Source organism: Vigna umbellata, chromosome 10 (genome assembly GCF_029865625.1).
Source record: "Vigna umbellata cultivar VRB3 chromosome 10, Vumbellata_1.0, whole genome shotgun sequence".
Taxonomy (NCBI): domain Eukaryota; kingdom Viridiplantae; phylum Streptophyta; class Magnoliopsida; order Fabales; family Fabaceae; genus Vigna; species Vigna umbellata.
This window is the reverse complement of record NC_142174.1, coordinates 15,500,607-15,522,228: the sequence shown is the minus strand read 5'-3', so window position 1 is coordinate 15,522,228 and position 21,622 is coordinate 15,500,607. Positions and strand designations below refer to the sequence as shown.

Genomic DNA, 21,622 nt, shown 5'->3' with positions numbered 1-21,622 from the left:
GAGGTTTTGAATTAGTAAAAAGTAAATTTGAGAAGGCTGACTAAGGGGGAGATAAAGAAATCTCAAAATGAAAAATACAAGTGCTCATCCAATTTATTGAGTGTAAAAATAAATATAGAACAAAGAATAATAATAAGAAATAAATTTTATTTAAAATGTATTGATAGGATAAAAAAAATTATTTATTATTTTATACAATAAAATTATTAATTTGTATAGGTTTTATAGTTAAAGGCATCTAGAATTACTCTTAATTAACTAACAGCGGAAAAAACTAGTATTGCAATACTTTTACCAATAATCATGCAAGTAAAATTATTAACTATAACCAATATAGTTAAAGCCATATATAAAATTATTCTTTATTAATAAATAGCGGGAAAACTAGTCTAATTAACTTTCATACTAAATGCTAGATCAGTAAAGTGCTTTTCATATGTTCAACTCTCTTAAGTCTTTACCTTTTATTTATTTTTTAAAATATTTCCCACTGAATTTAACAATTTTAAAATTTATCTTTCATAATCTTAAACAAACAGAATAGTAATGTTTTTGGATGAAAACTGTAAAAAATAAATACTTTTTGTACAATCTTAAAGTCACTTTTATAAACAAATCTTGAGTTTACACACCAAATAAAATAATTTTAACTTTTTTCATTGGCTGATAAGCTTGATTGATCAAACTAAAATATTTGATAAATAAGATTATTTCATTAATTTACAAAATTAAAAGCTACATTTGTTACTTATTAATCCTGTAACATTCTTTTTTTTTTTCCTTATTATATCGCCCTTCTCGGTAGAACAGTCTACATGTGAACACTGAGATAATTCAAATAAACTCTCTGCACCAACCTTCGGTTGAACTTTGTGATTTGATAGTCTTCAAAATAAACAAGGGCAAGAAACAAGACATATATCAAAGAGATGTGTTACTGCAGAATTGTTAAATGAATGTTTTTCAGCTCCACCTTTTCTTTTCAGAATAGTTTGATAATGGCCCCAATTATTTAAGATGGAACACAGTCAAGAACAGAGTTTTGGGTTAGAACCTAGCTTCTTTTACCTGCCACAGTTTAGCTAAATAGTACCTGCAATATGAGAGGATTGAAGTTAGAAACATAGTTTGTTAAGTATCTCTGCTACACCGATTATCTCTTTATCACCTCAAAATAACAAATAGTTAAAGTAATTAGCAGTAAAACCTTGCTAGCAGCATTTTTAATCATTCCAAGTTAATGAATAATGGACAATTTTATATTCGTGAAGTTGGAAAAATAATTATAAATCTCAAAGTTTAGAAAAAAATAACTTCTCTTTTATTCAGTCTTATTACACACACATATAGAATATGACATTGATATCCTAGTAAGAAAAACAAGATACAGCAAATATATAGAATTGAAAACAATAAGAATTAAATCTGAAAGTTCATAAAGTATCTTGACAATAAAGATAGAAAGGATTTATGGTATGAACAGTAAACTTTGTCAGAGAAAATTAATCCGTTATCTATGACATGAAATGGTCATACAAAACGTGTTGAGGCAGTTTGTATTACATGTATGCAAGCTGTTGAGGCTCCACAGATAAAAGAGGACAAGCGATAATAAACATATAAGCATACATGTAATGCATGATTTTAATATTTTTGTTAACTAACAAAAAACTGTTGATAAATAATTTAATTCCATGAATTAATAAAAAATTAATAGTAGGTTGCCAATATTTTTCACAAATGATAAACCAATGAAAGTTTGAAAAGGCACTGAATATCATACGTTAACATGTCAGCACAAGCTAAAGATATAAGCAGTCACTTAAGTTAATCAGATTACTTTATGATGAAATAACTAAAACATGGTCGAGTTGACCAACGTTGAACTTACAAGTTACATATTGACAGCAGTATCTAAGTCTTCATAGAGACAGAGCCATTAAACAAAAAGCACAGATGCATCGGAAGCAAGCAAAGTCATAATGTTGATCATGATCAACATAGCCAACAAGCGGTTGCATAAAATATAAGAATAGGTGGCACCACCGACCAATATCCCCCCTGTCTCTTTCCCCAGTCAGTGTCATCCTTGCCATCTTGCTGCAAAGAACCAAAATTCAAGAACAGAAGATATAATTTGTTTTATAACCATTAAATTACTTACCAAGAAAATGAGAGAATGAGTTGTAGTGGCCAGTCTAAGGGATCAACAACAACCAGCAGCCATTGCAAAAGGCAAAATTATGAATAACTCCAAAAAATTTATCGTTATACCACAAACATGGCAACTGGGAAGCTTATCAGTTGATGATGAATGTGTCTGAAATCCCTTGAAATTTGGCACTTTTTGGTAGTGGCCATTGTACCTCAACAGACGTGCATCAAGAAAATTGGCCAAAATCTCTTTGTTGAACTCTGCGTGCTGAGACATTATGGAAGCAAAGACATTTCCGTCCATCATAATTAGAATAATGACAAGTAGGCATTTCCACCTCTATAGAGGAACTTTCACGTTTTGTAGGCTCTTCATAACTATGCCAATAATGACGACTATCATTTGAAACAGAGTTTTATTGGTTGTGCATTGTAGTCCAAATGACCATGTTCGATTCACATATCTCTAACCTCGACTAAACTGTGAGCAGGAAGTTTTCTTAGTCCCGCCTCATTTGCCATGATATCTCTAACCTTCTCTGCATCTCTCCATCTTCCTACAGCAGCATAAAGTTTTGCCAACAAAACATAATTACCGGTGTTTTCAGGCTCAAGCTCAAAAGTCCACCTAGCAGCTACCTCTCCAAGTTCAACATTCTCATGAATCACACAAGCTCCCAGCAGTGCACCCCATACAGCATGGTTAGGTGTTATAGGCATTGATCTAATAAGGCTATAAGCATCGTTCAGTCTACCAGCACGTCCAAGAAGATCAATAATGCAAGTATAATGATCAACATGCGGAATAATTTGCTGTTGCTTGAGCATAAATTTGAACAGAGAAAAACCCTCGTCAACCAAACCGGCATGGCTGCACGCCTGTAGAACACAGGTGATGGTGACTTGATTTGGTTTTACTCCAGATTGTACCATCTGATTGAAAAGTTTCACCGCCATTTTTCCATGCCCATGTTTTCCATATGCAGAAATTATTGCACTCCAAATAATAATATCCTTGTCCTTTAGAGGAATTATATTAAAAATCTGGTGAGCATATCCTAAACTTCCACACTTTGAGTATATATCGACTAGAATACTTGCTACTTCAAGTCTGTAAATAAATCCAGATTTCATAAGGTAAGAATGAATGTTCATTGCCTGTAGGAGATCGGCAAGAATAGCATATGCAGGAAGAAGACTCTTACAGGTTGCATTGTCAGGTTGTACACTTTTCACTAACATTTGCTTAAAAAGTTTTATTGCTTCTACTGCAAGCTTATTTTGTATGAACCCAGATAGAAGAGCATTCCATGGGGCCGTTCTCTTCTTAGAGGTTCCCATAAACACTTTATAACTGACGTTGCCGTGATTACATTTGGCGTACATATCAATCAAGGCAGTTTCCACAATGACCTCAGAATCGAGCTTTTGCCTTATTGCCCATGCATGGAGACACTTGCCATGTTTCAAATAAACCAAACTGCCACATGCTGATAGTATAGAAGCTATACTTACAGAATTAGGTTTCACTCCTTCACACTGCATCATGCGACAAAGCATTAAAGCACTTCTAGCATCCCCATTCAGAATGTATCCATTAATCAAAGTTGTCCATGTTACTACATCTTTCTCATCCATCTGATTCGCTAGCACGCGCGCTTCTTTCATCTGAGCACACTTAACATACATGTCCAGCAATGCATTCCTAACTACAATATTTCCCCAAAATCCTTTCTCCTGAACCAACCGGTGAACCTTCCTCCCAACCTCCTGATTTTTCAAAAGCCCACAAGCAGGCAATACTGAAACCACGGTTGCACAATCAGGCTCCACACCCTCATCCACCATTCTATCATAAACCCTCAGTGCATCCTCGGCACAGTTATTCCGAATGTACCCATTTATCATGGTATTCCAAGAAATCACAGTCCGTTCCTGCATCAAGTCAAAAACCAGTTGGGCTGTTTCTTTCTCCCCAGCATTCATATACATTGCCAACAAAGTGTTCTGGACGAATGTGTCAGAATCGAAACCAAACTTACAGGCCTGCCCATGAACTCCAACTCCCACATCAATCAAAGACAGGTCACCACAAGCCTTGATAACAACCGGGTAAGTGAATTTGTCAGGCAAGGTCTGACCCAAATCAAGCATTTCAACAAACAAGTTGAGGGCGTCAAAGGGGCGCCCAATTTGGACATACATCCTCATCATAGCATTCCAGGAGAACAAACTCGGTTGAGGCAACTTCTTAAACAGGTGGGATGCATAGGAAGCGTGGTGGCATTGCGCGTATGTTGTGGCAAGCTTAGAGCAAAGCTCGGGGGAAGAGAATAGACCAAGTGTGAGCATGAATGCGTGCAGTTTTTTGGTTTCGGAAAAGGATTGCAAAGACGAACATTTTCGCAATAACGATTCGCACTGTGCTGCAGTGGTCACAAGCATCTTGGCTTTCTTCATTGAACCGTTCGTTAATTCGTTTATGCAAGTTGATGCTCCTAAGATTATAGGTTTCGGTTTACCTGGACCCAGTTCAATTTTTTTGGTCTAAATGAAAAATTATAATAATTCATGCAAAAAAAAAAAAAAAAAAGTGAAGAGATCAGAAAATGGGCAAAAAGATATGCCTTTAGGCTCTATCTGGAAATTCGAAGACAAGGGACTGTTGCTGTTAAGGGATAATCTTGTGTCTTCAACATAGTTTCAAAATTCGATTCTCTTATACAAAAACATCTATTTAAATATATAAGTTTATTAATTAAATTTTAATACCTTTAAAAAATAGTCATTAATGTTCAACTGAATAGAAAATAAATTGAAAAGAAAAAAAGTATTAAAAGATATGAAAAGGTTGTTAATTATCTGAAATTTTATAATGGTTGGATTAATAAAAATAAGGAATGTTGTTGAATGATTTATTTTTCACTGGTTTAGTTACATAGAAAAGTAGAAGAAAATAAGTATAAATATTATGAAAAGACCAGTGCACTCGTATAATTAAGTTTAATTTTAAATCAATATATTTTTAATTTAATAATATGATGAAATAGTATACACCTGATTTTTATAATTGTTTTATATAAATATAAATATGTTGTCAAGCACCCTATCTTATAGTTAAAAAGAAAAACAAAAACACTCCAATTCCCTTCCAAATCTTTGTTGTAGAATCCACTCATTCCTATCACTTTTTCCTTTTTAATTTTTTTATCAAACTAAAATTAATATTCTCTCATCCCAAATTTATGAAATGAATAAATAAGCCCTTGTTTGTCTTTCTAAGTGTAGCTTGTATACTGAATCCTTCGATTTGCACAAGTATCTTGGACTTTCTCCTTCTGCACCCCCATAAAATTCTTTAGCACCTCTCATTTATTTTAGAATTGAAATATGAAAGTAAATTTTTTGGATTTTCCTTCCTAAGCAATTTGTGGATTTTTGGTTGGACTTTCTCCTTCTGCACCCCTATAAAATTCTTTAGCACCTCTCATTTATTTTAGAATTGAAATATGGAAGTAAAATTTGTGGATTTTCCTTCCTAGCACCTCTCATGACTATTTGCAAAATTATTAGATTTTGATGGAAAAAAACATACGTGTTGACTGAATTTGGAGCACCTTTTCCGTTCTTTATATCCATCCACCACATTAATGTTAAACTTCTACTTTTGTTTTATACATTAACTTTTTAAATTATTTAAAAAATTATTAATTTCTGGTATGTTATTTTATCTGTGTTCTCAATTCTTTTGCTTCCTACTTTTCAGCACCATTTCACAAACTTCATATTCTTCTACATGTCTTCTTTTATTATTTCTAGTTATGAAAATAATATATATATATATATATATATATATATATATATATACACACACACACACACACGAATTAGGATGTATATTCTACTTTTCTTCAAGGACCCATCAAAATAATGTAAACCCTAATTAGGGTTATATTTGGTGGGAATACGGTTGGAGCAATTTTTGTGGTGGTGCTGATAATCTGTGAAAAGAGGAAAACACTGTCCATAAAGATAATACTTCTTCTTTGTACTATATATCTTCACATACAATGCAGAACATTTCTTAACCTACGCTGTTAATGTCACTCTTTTAGAGCAGCATAAGAACATATTATAGTATGGATACACTGCTAACAACGACCTCAAAATCTGCATAATTAGCATGGCGTTTAAACTGATACTAAATTTGTTGCTTAATTTGTTACTCATACGTAATAAGAATATGCCCTTTGCATGTGTCTAAATTATTAAAGAAAAATGTTTCATTATTAAACAGGGACTGCATGCATTCATGGGAGAAAAAATGATTGTTTATTAAATATTAATTACTATTAATGATGTTTTCTCTCTCTTAAAGAATCATTATCCAGGACTGCCTTATCTGCAATGAAACTCATCTATGTTTGCTGGGAAGACAAAAAATTCCTTTTTGAAGAACACAGTTTGTATAACGACGTGGCTGAAGACAATTATTTGCAGAAGCTGAAATCTTTCAAGAGTTTCATCTCACACCATAAACATGACGTAATGTCTCATTTTAAGTTTATGTCAATCTCGTAAAACCGACCAACGCCAAAGTGGAGAAAAAAGAGCACTCATTCAGATTATATAAAAACGAGGAGGAATCTCACATGGAGAAAATGAATAGCTGTCACAGTGAAAGAAAGAAAGAAAGAAAGAAAGAAAGAAAAAATGAATCGAGGGTGGTATTTTAGAGTTGTGAGAGGAACAACATATCCTGATGGATCCTGTGTTGTAAAGCATTGGGTGTGGCAGTATACGACATAGAAGATAGAAGATCCTCGTCTATTATTCCCTGAATGAAAAATCACATCCTCCACTTCTTCAACAACCCTTTAGCTTTTTCCCCCCTTCTCTTTTGGAACGGAAGTGGGTGTGAATAATGGACCTCTTTATTTATATGACCCATCATATATATATAAACCAGAATCTCTCTTCCTACACACCCCCACCTATCTCTTCTTTTGTAATCCTCAAGCTTCCTTTTCCCTATCTCCACCTTCTATTTCCTTCTCTTCAACCTTAATCGTTAAGGCAATAGAGAGAGAGACGCGTATACCCACCACCTTTTTCTTATCAAAACAGTTTTTTCAAGTATTGCTCATTACCTCAATGATTTTGGAATCCTCACGAAATCATGTGTTGACGCGGACTCTTAATTTCGATCTTCTCTACTTTGATCACGATTCACCAACCCATTCTATTTTTTTTAATATAAAGATCAAACATATGCTTCGTTTTCATATATTCTTTCTCACTTTTCTATATTTTTATTTCATGTGGCTTTTTATACTGAATAACAATATAGATTTGCAGGTTTATGACAAACACCGAACTAATTCAACAATACAGTAAATAAAAAACTTAACTTAAACTTTTCTTTTTGTTTTGTGCATGTGATTTCTTTTTTTTTTTTTTACTTATACCAACTTAGTCTCATATAAATTCATGGGTTGTTAAAAATATCCAACTTTAGTCTTGGAATAGAGTAAACTTATGGGTGGGTGTTTGATTGATAAAAATTAAAGTTTATCTTATTATAATATATAGTTTGGTATAAATAAATTGTGATGTATTTATATGTAATTAATTATATCGATCCTAAGGAGGGACGGTACCATACCATTAAATTAGTTTCCTTACCATTGCTAAAATTATGAGACGTTGTATTTTTATAAATTTTGATAAAAAAAAAAAAGTAACCAACCCAAGAGGGTAGAAAGAGAAGATGCGTCAATTAATTATATGTAATTAATGTATGGATGGAGAAATAAATAAAATAATAAAATATATGAATATTATAATTCTAAAAGTATATCATGTATGGTATTTGGATAGAGGGAAAGGTATGGAAAAAGAAAACAAAAACATTTTCTTTCCGGGTATGTGTCTAGCAAGCATTGGATCCCCTGTAACGAGAGAATATATAGATATACTTGTTAGATGTTTACACTAAACATATTTATATAAATATATATTTTATACATGATATTAGAATGTGTATAAATTGATTATGACTAATTCATGATAATAAAATGTTATAAGAAATTAGCATAATCCTATAAAGTTGGTCATCAAACTCATAATCTAGTACCGACGATGTGTTGCATGAATTAAAAAAAAAGTGCATTTGTCGTATATTGTATATATATATCTCCCACGAGGCATGAGCAAATTGACATAAAGACATTTTATTTTATAGGAGAACAAAGTTTTTTTAAAGTGTCATTAACAATCACATTAAGCAAAATAAACATGGTTAGTAAATGAATGGAGGTATTTTTATCTTTGACAGAAGGAAGAGGAAAATTGATACCCTGTCATGTATCATGAATTGGAACATATTCCTTGGTCACGCGTGCCGTCTTTACACGCGCTGACCCATCAAACCACCAATAGCATGCATGCATATCCAACAAACGCCGTCCACTGGGGTCCACCGTGGACACGTCATCCTCTGCCCATATTACTACGACCCATCTCAGAGAGAAAAATTTTAATTTAAATTCTGATGGATCCGGATCACGCTTTACTATTTTTTTTTCTTTGTTTTTCAACAAGATATTCCTATAAGAGTTATAATCATTATTTTATAATAAAACCTAAACCTTTGTTATTCTTTTCACCAGTAAATGTGTGATATCTTCTATCACGGCACTTAATTTTCAAATCTCTCGTTATTAAATATTAAATGACAAGAACGGAGACATGATTTAGGAAAAATACTTTTAAATGTAACAAACAAAGTTCTATAATCTATTGCACGATATTTTGTTTCCCCCATTTGTTTATCTGGGATGCACTGTTATGACAAAAATATGACTTCATCGATAAACGTACACCATAAAAAAAATAACAAAAGACACATTCTAAAAAACTACTCTCGTGTTGTATAAGAAACACATTCTAAAAAAATAATCATTATTATAAAATTTACTTAACACGTACACTATAAAAAAAAATATTATTCTTTTAAATAAGTATAGTATTTCTGCCGAACGAGATCGGGAAAAACTCCTGCTGCCTCCGTCTGAAAACACTCCTCTTCGACCGATCGGTCCTTCGCCTCCCTTATGCTCGCTCTCCGTATAAGTGGGGTGGCCTGCAGGAACCTGCAGGAAACACTCTGACGCTCAAGTCAGAATTGGTCTTTGCAGGTCTATGTAATTGTCAAAAAACAGAAGATTTACCTTCTCCTTCGATTGTTATTTATATGATTTCAGATAATATTACCCATTAATTTACCACTTAATGGCTTTCAATGCTAATCTTAAATACTCGACAACGACCGTTACCTCATTAATTACACATTCATGAGCATTCAACCGTTGTCTCCAACAAACAGTTTTAGAGGTCTGCCCGCTCGAACATATTAGACTTGAGAAACCCGATCGGACATATTAGACTTGAGAGACCCGATCGGACATATCTGAACACGCCCGGTCGGATATTCCGCCCTCGGTAGTGACATATAGTATTGTTTTCAGGAAATAAAATTTAATAATAGTTATATCGATTGAAAAAGTAATAGATTGATATAAAGCTAATCTAAGGTTAAACCATTCTCGATCCTTTTGAAATGTGAACGCTACTGGACTCTCTTGACTGATACGCCTATGTTCCCTTCATTTTTTTTAATTTAGATTGGTCCGTGAAATATATTAAAAAGAAGTCAAGTGAAGACAGTATAACGCCATGGAAAATGGAGTATTCCTTTCTTTATTGTCAAGTGTACAATAATCCCCATAAAGAAATACATACATGTGATAGATCCAAAATGATATTTAATCATAATTACTCAGTAAGTATGTATTAGTAACTAAGCGATATGATATCATAAAAAATACCAAAATACACACTCAAAAAAATGTATGAAATACTTAATATAAAAGGTTAACTTTCCTTCATTTGTACGAAGTAATTGATATGTTTCAATGGAAACAATTTGACAAGATACCCATTCCCCACACTTTTTACTGCTTAACTTTACCAAAAACATTTAGTTATTCAAAAGTGCTTTGATTCCTGAAGATTTATCTTCTTGGTGGATCCATTTTAATAAAAATAATTAGAAAATGATAATTAGTTTATCTTTATTCACACACATAAAAAAATTAATTATAAAAAAATGAATTTTGTATTTAAAAAAAACATCAAATAAATGGGAAAAAAAATTGTGTGTCAGAATATATTTTTGTTTTAAGGTAATCGTGTAATGCAATTTGCTCACAGGAATGAAATGTATTTCTAACGGCTAATATTTGTAGTTTGGTAAGAAGGTAGCAATGCAAAACTTTCCGCAACCCTCACAAAGTAGTTAATGATGGACCTTTACCAATACTTTTCTTTTTTGTTTTTTGGTATAAATAAAGAGTTAAAGATGAGTAGTGGTATGCTTTGTCTTGGGGCCCATTTAAAACTTTTGTGGGCCCACATTATAAAAAGCACGACTTAAGTAGCTGCTTTAAGCCTTTAACGCCCACTATTTGACTCTTTTGTCGTTTTACAGTTGAAACATCCTTTGCCATATATAAAGGAAGGGAACCGTCTTTTCTAGATACGTGAAAATAAATCCACTCAATCATCTTTTGTTCTTTAAGTAAAACAAAATCACTATAATCATTATTTATTTTTAACTTCTTTTTTTTCATTTATTTAAAATATATGGGTGATGTAAACACGGTTCAAGTTTTCTTTTTGTATTTTTGAGAAATGCATATCAAACTTTTCTAATGTCATGTAAAAAGTAGTTATTTCTATAGAAATAAATTAAGAAACATTTTTTAAGAATTTTGTTGAAATTAATTTTCCATACTATTCTCTTTTCTCACTCAATCTCAAGACCATCTCCTTTAAGTTTAAAAAATATAAGTTATCAGGTAATCTTTTAGTTTTACGATTGTATTTTTCAAATATCATCAATGAATGAAAACCCATGCCGATATGATTTTATAAATTTTTAATATAAAAGTTAATAAATTTATCGTAACAACAGTTTGGTATAATTAATATTAAAATTTAAATCATTAAATTTTTTCGATTGAATAAAAGTATAAATTACTTTATTATATTTGTCGTTTTTTGTTTTCTTAAAAGAAAATGCACCCAAAACTTATGAATAATAGGAACACCTAACCATTATGTTAACTTTCACGAATAAACATTATACGCAATACTTTTAACATTTATTATGTCAAATTTCAAGTAAAATTATAATTTTATAATAATAATTGGCTTCAAAGTTTAATAAAAAAAATTATACTTGTTGACATTGAAACGATTTTTTGTTTATTTTAATTTTAACTAAAAAGAATACTAAAATACCTAATTTTGTGGGAATGAAATTCGAATTAGCTTTGTCCAAGTCCTTGTCTTAGACTTGGTACATTTGGCTTGATTTGAAAGGTGATTGGACATAACTAACTTTTGGGCTATTCTCGAAAGACACAATTACAGTTTACTCAAATTGATGGATAATTTTTGTCCACAAAACATAACGTGTAAGTACAGCAATCAATGACGCAAAGTCAAAGCTTATATAGGATATAGCTACGTCACTAACATGTGTTTTTACATTCATAATTTTTAACCCACCTAAAAATTTTACACATTCATTTCATATTATCTTTATTATTTTTTATTTTTTAAATATAAATATTTTATTATTAAATAAATGTAAAAGTGTGTTCTTATTTTTAACCTTATCTAAAAAAATTTGAGCTTTCAAAAGAGGATCTCAAGGGTCACGGAAATAAAAAAAGAAGGTATAGGTTTGCTGATTTTAAGTTAACTACGTTTTTCAAATTAAATAAATTGGATTATATAATTAATAATTTAAATATTTGAGCAGAGAAGAAGTAACTAATGTAAAGTAATATATTGGAATTAAAAATAAAAATACATTTTAAAAAAAAAAGTAAAAATGAATGAAAAGTATTAAATGAATGTAAAAATTTATGTGGGTAAAAATCTATTTTTTTAAAATATATGTTAAGTCCATTATTGAGCGATTGAGTTAGATGGCTAGTTAGGTTTCTATATATATTTGGAGGCATGTAGGAAGACACAGATGACATGAGTATAAACGAAAAGAAGGAACCCTACCCCTTTACATGCACACAAGCAAAGATAAAAGGGCTACAGTAGTAACAACCAAAAGCCCCCTTCTTCAAGCTTCAACAATTCCTCTCCTCCATCATTCACATCACAGAGCACAACAAGGTCACACCGCAACACCTTCTGGTAGTCTTCACCAAGCGATGAGAGTTCCCGTTCCCTCATCCCCACAGGCTAACCCAAAACCAACTAATAACCTACTCCGTACCATTGCACTTCCCAACCTCAACACCACGGGCCTCTGCTACGAGCCCACCTCTGTCCTCGACCTCTGCCGTAGCCCAAGCCCGGGCTCCGAAAAGCCCACCGATCACTCAGTTGTCGTCACGGACTCCCAAGATTGTCTGGACCTGGACGACCATGCGTTGCACAACTTGGATTGGGACTCCATCATGAAGGACTTGGGCTTACACGACGACTCTGGTGCTCCCCTCTTAAAGACTATTCCCCACCCCGACAACAACAATAACAACCCATGCGACGACTTCACAATCGCACCCTTCGACCACGCCATTGAATTCTCCACTCTCTCCGACATCTACTCCAACCAAAACCTTACCTTCGATTTTAACCACCTAGTTCACGACTTCAGCAACCAACATCACAACAACGGCTTCGATTTCATCGAAGAGCTCATCCGCGCCGCGGATTGCTTCGACACCAAGCAGTTACACGTCGCACAGGTGATATTGGAGCGGCTCAATCAACGGCTTCGATCCCCCGTGGGAAAACCTCTCCAACGCGCAGCCTTTTACTTCAAAGAAGCTCTCCAGTCTCTTCTCTCCGGTTCGAACCGGACGCCCAGGATTTCCTCGCTGGTGGAAATCGTGCATGGCATCAGAACCTTCAAGGCCTTCTCCGGAATCTCGCCGATTCCAATGTTCTCGATATTCACCACCAACCAGGTGGTTCTCGATCACGCTGCGTGCTCCTTCATGCACGTTATCGACTTCGACATCGGCCTTGGGATCCAATACGCTTCTCTCATGAAGGAGATAGCGGAGAAGGCCACGGAATCGCCGCTTCTCCGAATCACCGCCGTCGTTCCCGAAGAGTACGCCGTCGAGAGCACGCTGGTACGCGAAAACCTCGCGCAGTTCGCTCTCGAACTCAGGATTCGCGTCCAGGTCGACTTCGTGCCACTCCGAACCTTCGAGACGCTCTCCTTTAAGGCAGTGAAGCTCGTCGACGGCGAGAGCACCACCGTGCTCCTTTCCCCAGTGATTTTCCGCCACCTCGGAAATGCTGCCGCGTTCTTGGCGGACTTGCGGCTGGTCTCTCCCAGCGTGGTGGTTTTGGTGGATAGCGAGGGATGGGCGGATATGGCCACAGCAGCAGCCTCGTCGTTCCGACGCGGCGTTGTGAGCAGTTTGGAGTACTACTCGATGATGTTGGAGTCGCTGGATGTGTCGACGGCTGGGGGAGGAGGGGAATGGGTGAGAAGAATCGAGATGATACATCTGCGACCGAAGATTTTGGCGGCGGTGGAGAGTTCATGGGGGCGGATGCCACCGTGGAGGGAGACCTTTTACAGCGCCGGAATGCGGCCGGTTCATTTGAGCCAGTTTGTGGATTTCCAAGCAGAGTGCTTGTTGGCCAAGTCGCAAATCAGAGGCTTCCACGTGGAAAAACGTCAGAACGAACTTATACTGTTCTGGCATGACAGAGCCATGGTTTCCTCGTCAGCTTGGCGGTTTTAGAAGACAGTAAATTGCTGTTGCTGGAGAGGGAATTATGAAATATTAACCTACCACTAATCAGTTGTACTGTTGCAATAATATGGTTACTTATTACATTTGAATTTTGAAGTGATTGTGATGGAAAATGTAGGTATCTTTGGCAAAAGGAAAAAGAGGGGAGGGATGAACATGTATTTATTCTGGACCATTTTGTTATCTTCTAAAGTTGGAGGGGGACGCTGTTTTTCTTTGTTGGGCTCTTGTTATCCTAATCAACTTTACTCATTTTCCAATCAAAGAGGCTTCTTTCCATGCAAGATTATATGGTTCTTTGACTTCTTTCTATCTTTTATTCCTTGTAGTATTCAAAATGATAAATCAAAGGTTTATATGACCAGCATATTCAATTACATTATTACTTCGTCATATTCACCTTTTTTTTCTTCTTCTCTCGTGTGTCAAATCATGTTCTCAATGCCAACCTGACATGACACGATAAATATGTCAATAACAAAGAACATTCACTCTCTCTCTATATATATAGGGCACTAGGGTGAAAGCATCTTCAACATGTATAGAAAAAGCATAGGGGGTTAGGAAAGTTGTGCCGATAGCCTACCAATTTCATGCTTATATTAAGTTCTTCCGAGACAGAGATAGCGTTTTGAAAAGCCCGTATTTTTACTTGTCAATTGTGATTATTTTCTGCAACATGAGAGACAATCACTTTACCATATGTTTCTTGTTCGTTCTGAACGGATCTTTTTCCTTTTCTGACAGCTTTCGACCATGGTTTTGATAAATGGGGATTTTAGGAATTTCTTATCTAATAAATTTGCATGCGTGCTCAATAAAAAATGGTGCATGGAGTCTGAGCGTTGATGTTTCTGATGGTAGATAGTGATCGTTTTGGAGACAACTTGGTGCACTTATCGGCTGAGAATCATGAGATATGATTGTTCATGGCGAGTCTTCAAAAATGTCCTCGAACTTGAATATTGGCCAGATAGTTTCCTTCAATCATTTTCCCCAAATTCTATTACTAACTTTAGTCGATAATAAGAACAACTTAGTGAACCTACTTTATATTTTGGGTTCATATATGAAGTAATCTGTCCACATTCTAAATTTATAATATATAATAATATTTTTAAATTAGTTTTGATGATCCTTTATTTTTTTTCGGGTATTTTTTGCTTAGCATTCAAAATACGTTGATATTGACGTATTAAAAAAATTAATATCTTTTAAAACATTAAAATTCGTATTTATCGATGTATTTTGAAAGGATAGAAAAAAAAATCCAAAATCCGTTTTGGGACGCGGAATGAAAAAAATAATAGTTCGAAATTCACTTTCATCTCATCTTTTAAACTAATAGTATAATTATATCCTCATATCTCATATTTAATAAAAGGTATGAAATATTTGTTTCAAAAAAATTATACTCTTTGTCTTGCAAAATTATATTTCGCAGCAAAACAACGTTCAAGCTGTGGCCAAAACATTATTCGCAATTGCAATAAGATTCAACATAGTTGAAAAAAATAATAATACCTATATCCTAAAAATATTTAAAATCGTTATGACTTTGTTCAGAAAAACTTCTCCAGGGGTATTTTTAAACAGGTAAAAGTTGAAATGAAAGTGAAATTACTTTTTTATAAATTAAAATTAAGTTATATTTAAACTAATTATATAGAATATGTTTTCATTTTTCTGCTAAAAACGCTTAAAAGAATTTCTCCAAAATGTCAACTTTAATTGTTAATAAGAAAGGTTTTATAACGAAGTAATATTGTAATGTCAGAACCGACGTCTTTGTGGGTGACGTTAATCACACGTCAGACACAAAACAGGTCCGACGTCTATAAAGACGTCGGGTCATGCATTAACCGACGTCTAAAGGGCTCCATAGACGTCGGTTACTATATTATCCCGACGTCTAAAGAGCTCCATGGACGTCAAACATTGCATTAACCGACATCTACTGCAGCTCGTGTCTTTGGATAGCGTAGTAGCATCTTCTTCCCTTTGCTAGTTTCGTCATAAAAAAGGTTGCGTCTTTGGATCTCTTATGGCATTTCAACTGAAAACCGAATCTGGGTCCTTGCCTAATTCCATTAAAACCGACAATGAAAACGAACGGTGACAATAGAACTAGACAAGGACCGAAGTTTGGTTTTGGGTTGAAATGCTATAAGACATCCAAAAGACGCAAGTTTTTCTTACGAGGAAACTAGCAAAGGGAGAATGCGGTACAACGCTACCCAAAGATACGAGAAAAACTACATCAAAACACAACAAAAACTCATTTTAATCAGTTCAAATGAAAGATAATCAACCAAAGACTAATATAATCGGAATAAAAGTACGTTTAAACAGTTCAAAAGAGACAAAAACGCACCTGCAAAAGCAATGTCGCGGAGAGAAAAGGCGAGAGAAGGAAGACGATGAAGTGCTTATAACAGTGAATTTCATGTCTCATTTAACAGCAAACTAGACGTCGGCTCCCCAAGTGAACCGACGTCTATTCTAAACTAGACGTCGGGGCTCTCACTAATATGACGTTCAAAACAACTTTCATAGGCCATTTAGACGTCGGTTGGCGTGATCCGACGTCTGTACGACAGAAAAAATATAACTTTTCGTATACCTGTCAAACATATACACGTCCGTTAGGAGTGGCACCGACGTCTATAATCGAATATAGATGTCAGGGTGGCGGGATCGGACGTCTCTAAGGCGGAAAAAAATGATTTTTCACCTACCTGTCAGGCATTAAGACTTCTATTAGGAGGGGCCTCGACGTCTATAATATTATAGACGTCGGGGCCCCGCCTAACAGACGTCTTAAGACCCACTTATTTACTAAAATGCCACCGGTCGATAATTTACGTTGGTTATTTTGTTGTTCAACGTCTACGGGATGACCTTAAAACCCAATTCTGCACTAGTAATTAAGAACGATACACGAGTTAATCTTTCTTCAAAATATGTTTTTCTTTCATATAACTATGAAAAATATATCTTTAGACTCCTTCTTTAAAATAACAAATTATTTTTTATTTTATTACTTCTCTTAAAATTATTTTTAATTAATTATTTTATATTTTTACAATTTTAATTTTAATTTCTTTTTATTCTGCTTATTTAAAAAAACAGTACGCAAATCCTTTTGAAGAGATAATGTTCCAATAGATCTATGTATATTTTTTTAAAATACTATTTTGAGAAGAAAAAAAAAACAAGACTAACCATATAAAAAATCAAACCCTTGACGAAATTTCAATTTTATTTACTGAAATAAAATAGAAAGTGTTAATATTAATATGTGTTACCTGAATTTTGCTCTCAAACAAAAGTTACAGGGGTGATTAATAACTTTTATTAAGACATGATTAATTTTTAATAAAAGTAAAAGAATCTTTTGACCAAATTTTTTGACCCAAAATTCTTAATCTCCGTCAAAATATATTGTTTTTATAATTTTGAGATATATAATTATTTTTAATAAAATATTAGGATTTTATAAATATATAAATATTTGGATTAATTAAATTAATTATAAATTAAATAATTTTGTTTGTAAATATTTAATATTTATTTTAAATTATTTTAATAAATTAACAGTACTTAACATTATCTAAAAAGTATTTTAAAATTTTCCTATCATTTTTAAATAAATTTATAAATTTTAAATAAATTTATTTTTTTCATAAACTAAATTAATTCATATAAATTACCTAATTAATCATTTAGAAATAATATAATAAAACATTTTTAAATAATTTAGTAAACATTTACCAATAATATAATTAAAAAACAACTATAAAAAATAATGTATCCGAGACATCGAAAAAAAACATGGAATCTCGAAATCCAATTAAGAGAATCAAATTTTAAGATGTGATGTTTCTTTTTTCGTATTTCCATATCCGAGTGTTTTTTATAATATATACTTTCATTTATGAACATTAAACATGTTATGTAGTAAGGATATTTATGTAAGGTGGTTATTTTTATCAAAGTCACTAACCACATTTTTAGGTAAGGTGGTTATTTTTATTTTGCTTATAAATACAGTGACAGTGACAGGACCAAAGTCCAGGTACGTTCTTTTTATGCTCTAGAAACCCTAGACAGTATCATGATCAGTCTCTTGAGAGCTGAGGCTCCATAATTCACATCTGACTTGAGCGTCGGAGTATCTTTGTAGGTACCTCCCCCTCCTTTGGCGAGTATGAACAACAATGATGGGAGAAAAGCACGCGTCCCAAACAACCAGCAAGCAACCCAGACAGCCAAGAGCAACAAAGACACACAGGAAAGAGCAACAAAGACACACAGGAAAATGTACACTGAAACATTTTGGCGCCCACCGTGGGGCCGAGTGCTAACCCAAAGAAGCCACAAGAGGAACCTCGGCCTTGACGAATCACTTCTTCGGATAAAGCTACTCCACCAAGACGAAGCTGCCGCATCACCGCCAGAGGTCTCCTCCGCGAGCCATTGACGCCACCACGAGCACCTCTGCGAATTCGCGCCAGTGAGCACTCCTGCGAAATCACACCCCTTTGCGGGTCAGATCCGGCGCAAAAACATTCTTAAACTCATCGTTCACCTCCCTCAACAATGGTGGACAAATGAGAAAAACTCTGTAAAACCTAACCAGGATCGTTTCTCAGAAAGCGCAGGAAAAAGTGAAAACTTAAATCCCCAAATTGAGCTCAGGTTCTCACTCTTCGTCTTCAATGGCAACATCTTTTCTGAAAACTACACCCAACGTGTACCAAAGACAACCCCCAAATCGGGTCCGCCCATCACCCTCCATCGCGCCACCAGACGCTGTATTGTCCCCAAGATTCACCAACGTGAGCCATTGACGCCACCGTCATCGCCAGACCGAATAGAGCCTCCGGCGAGTTTCTCTCCTTCTTCCGCCACCGCTGACGTCGTCTTTATCAGGATACCATTCCCAGACCAGCACCAATTGCCACGACAATTGGCTCGGCGTCTTCTACGACCATGACTCTCGCTACACTGGCGAAATCATCCTCCACCGCCACCTCGACTCAGACAAGCGCCGCCTTCACCAGCGGCAACACTTGCATCTCCAATTTGCGTTGTCTCCAACACTTCTTCCCAACCTAAATACTCACCGCCAAACAAGGCCACCACAAATCCGCCAGTTTATCCCAAGCCTGGGGACTCCAGGATCTTCGATCACCTTGGATCGCGGATTCCATCGACAACAAACTCATAATCGGCTGTTCCGCAGTGTGGCTAATTCTAGGGTTTTTTGGGGTAAAAAGGGATTTGACAGAAAGGCGAGAAGAAGACGGTTGTCACCCAGAGACAAACCCTTTTCGGCGTCTTGTCAGACCCATTCTCCATGTCTTCCGCAACACCCGCCCCATCACGCGTCGTTCAGTTCTGCCTCCACGTCATCCAACCCAATTTCTATTCCCTTATTGTCGTTCGACAATTTCCAGGTCGACCATCTAGGCCGACCGACAAGACCGAATGTGTATCGAGACCGATCAGCAAAGCCTTCCTTATTGTCGTTCGCCAGTTTCCAGGTCTACCATCTTCTTGCCGTTCGACCCTTCCTTGGTCGACCATTAAGAGCGAGCCGCACACCTTTTGTCGGTTCTTCATCATCAAATACTCCAGCATGCGGACGCTCGGCTCAATCAGCGTTCGGTCATTCGACCAAAATGATGCTCGGGTATTGATCGGTCCACAACGTTCGCCCACTCGTGGCCTCAACCATTCAGCCATTCGTGGCCTCAACAATTCGGCTACCTGTCTCCATAGCGATCGGCAATCCGCGGCCTCGATCACTCGGCTACCAGTCTCAATAACGTTCGGCCATCATCCTTTCTCGTGGCCGTTCGGCCTAGAGCGTTCGGCACTTCACTCATCGTTGACGCTCGGTTCCAAGCGCTCGGCCACACGTGGTGCTCGGTCGCTCGACAACCTATGTGTCGAGCGTTCAAACAGTGCTCACGTTCGGTCTCACATGTCGTTCGTTCAAACAATACTCATGATCAGCCTCCTGACGTTCGGCCTTTCGGCCTATATCGCTCGACCATCCATGTCAACGAACGTTCAAGCACTCTGCCGTTCGACCTCAAAAGTGTTCGTCATATGGTTTGAACCGGTCGTCAATCCATGACCACGAGCGTACAATCATTCGGACATTCGTCCTCAAAGATGGTCATCCCTTTGGCTTAAACCGCTCGTCAATCCAGGGCCACGAAGGCTTAAGTATTCGGCCGTTCGACGCCACCAATGTTATCCATTCGTCCTCAATGACGTTCGTCCTCTTGGTTTCAATCATTCGGCCTCACATGCAACTCAGCCGCTCGACAACTTATGTGTCGAGCGTTCAGACAGTCCTCATGTTCGGCCTCACATGTCACTCGGCCCCTACCGCTCGACCATAAATCTATACGAGCGCTCCAGCATCCGGCCATACTTTTATTCGGCCTCCTGACGATTCGGCAAATTGCACTTGACCGTTCGGCCTTTCTAATTGACATTCGGTGTCTAGCGCACGACCACACATGGGCTCATGTGTTCAAACATTCAGTCGTTCGGCAATAGCACTCAGTCTCCTTGATTTCTAACGTTCCAGCATTTGAGCACATGGCCATCCGACCTTACTGATGTTCAGCCAGTGGAACTCTAATGTTCGTCCTTACTAATGACCGCCCATTAGTCCTGGAGTTCGACATCTTGGCTTTAACCATTCGGTCAATAGCATCATTAACGTTCGCCAGCTCGCGTAGGAACCGTTCGGCCATTCGACTAAACCTGATGCTCGCACATTGGTCCTCAATGACGTTCGGCGTCTTGGCGTCAACCTTTCGGCCAACAACTTTCATTGACGTTCGGAAAAAATAAGCATGAAGCGTTTCAGCATCCGTTCTGATGCCCGTTCAGCATCAAGCGTTCGGCTTTTTCGCTCACCGCGGACGTCCGGTTTTTACCGCTCGACAAGCCATGTGACGAGCGTTCAAACCGTCCACGCGTTCAACCTACATGTCGAGCGTCCAAAACGTCCTCACGTTCAACAACTCGACAATCCTTCGGTTTCAACCATTTGGTATCACGTGTGGTCACTCCTCCGAACTCAAACGTTCAACCTTTCGGCTTCGAGGACGCTCGACAATTCACGGCTACGAGCGCTCCAACATTCGGTCACTCGACGCCAACGACGTTCGTTCTCTTGGGCCCAATCGTTCGGCCATTAAATCTCACGGACGTTCGGCTTAGAGTGTAAGACCCATAAAAAAAAAAAATATATATATATATATATATATATATATATATATATATTTCTAATAGTAATTTTTAGCATTTTATTAGTAATAATAATTTTAATGGATAGAAAAATGTATATTTTTGGATATAAAATTATAGTAATTCTAGAGGGAGAGCTTCAAAATTTTGATAACTTATTTAGGATTTTTTTTAGAAAAGTGAATAGTGAATAGTAAATAGTAAATAGTAAATAGTGAATAGTGAATGGTAAAAAAAAATATTAAAATAATTTGTGGAAGAGAACACTCCACGTAGAATTAATCATTCAGAGATAAGAATGGTGAATAAAAAAATAATTT

At 35.9% G+C, this 21,622-nt stretch overlaps 2 protein-coding genes across 3 annotated transcripts; one reads left to right on the top strand and one right to left on the bottom strand.

The window, feature by feature from the left end:
* Positions 1-858: 858 nt before the first annotated feature.
* Positions 859-4,863, bottom strand: LOC124824429 (Tetratricopeptide repeat (TPR)-like superfamily protein). 2 transcript variants are annotated; one of them, XM_047296862.2, is made up of 3 exons: positions 2,165-4,863; positions 1,892-2,100; positions 859-1,093 (listed from the first exon to the last, which is right to left on the bottom strand). In XM_047296862.2, the coding sequence occupies exon 1, from the start codon at positions 4,612-4,614 to the stop codon at positions 2,611-2,613; it is 2,004 nt and encodes a 667-aa protein (XP_047152818.1). In that variant the 5' UTR covers positions 4,615-4,863; the 3' UTR covers positions 859-1,093; positions 1,892-2,100; positions 2,165-2,610. The 2 variants fall into 2 exon arrangements, with proteins under 2 accessions (XP_047152818.1, XP_087956282.1); XM_088100156.1 differs by having other exon boundaries at positions 1,892-4,863.
* A 7,392-nt stretch (positions 4,864-12,255) lies between these two features.
* Positions 12,256-14,308, top strand: HAM4 (GRAS family transcription factor). The gene has a single exon (XM_047296863.2). The coding sequence runs from the start codon at positions 12,309-12,311 to the stop codon at positions 14,010-14,012; it is 1,704 nt and encodes a 567-aa protein (XP_047152819.1). The 5' UTR covers positions 12,256-12,308; the 3' UTR covers positions 14,013-14,308.
* Positions 14,309-21,622: the final 7,314 nt, after the last annotated feature.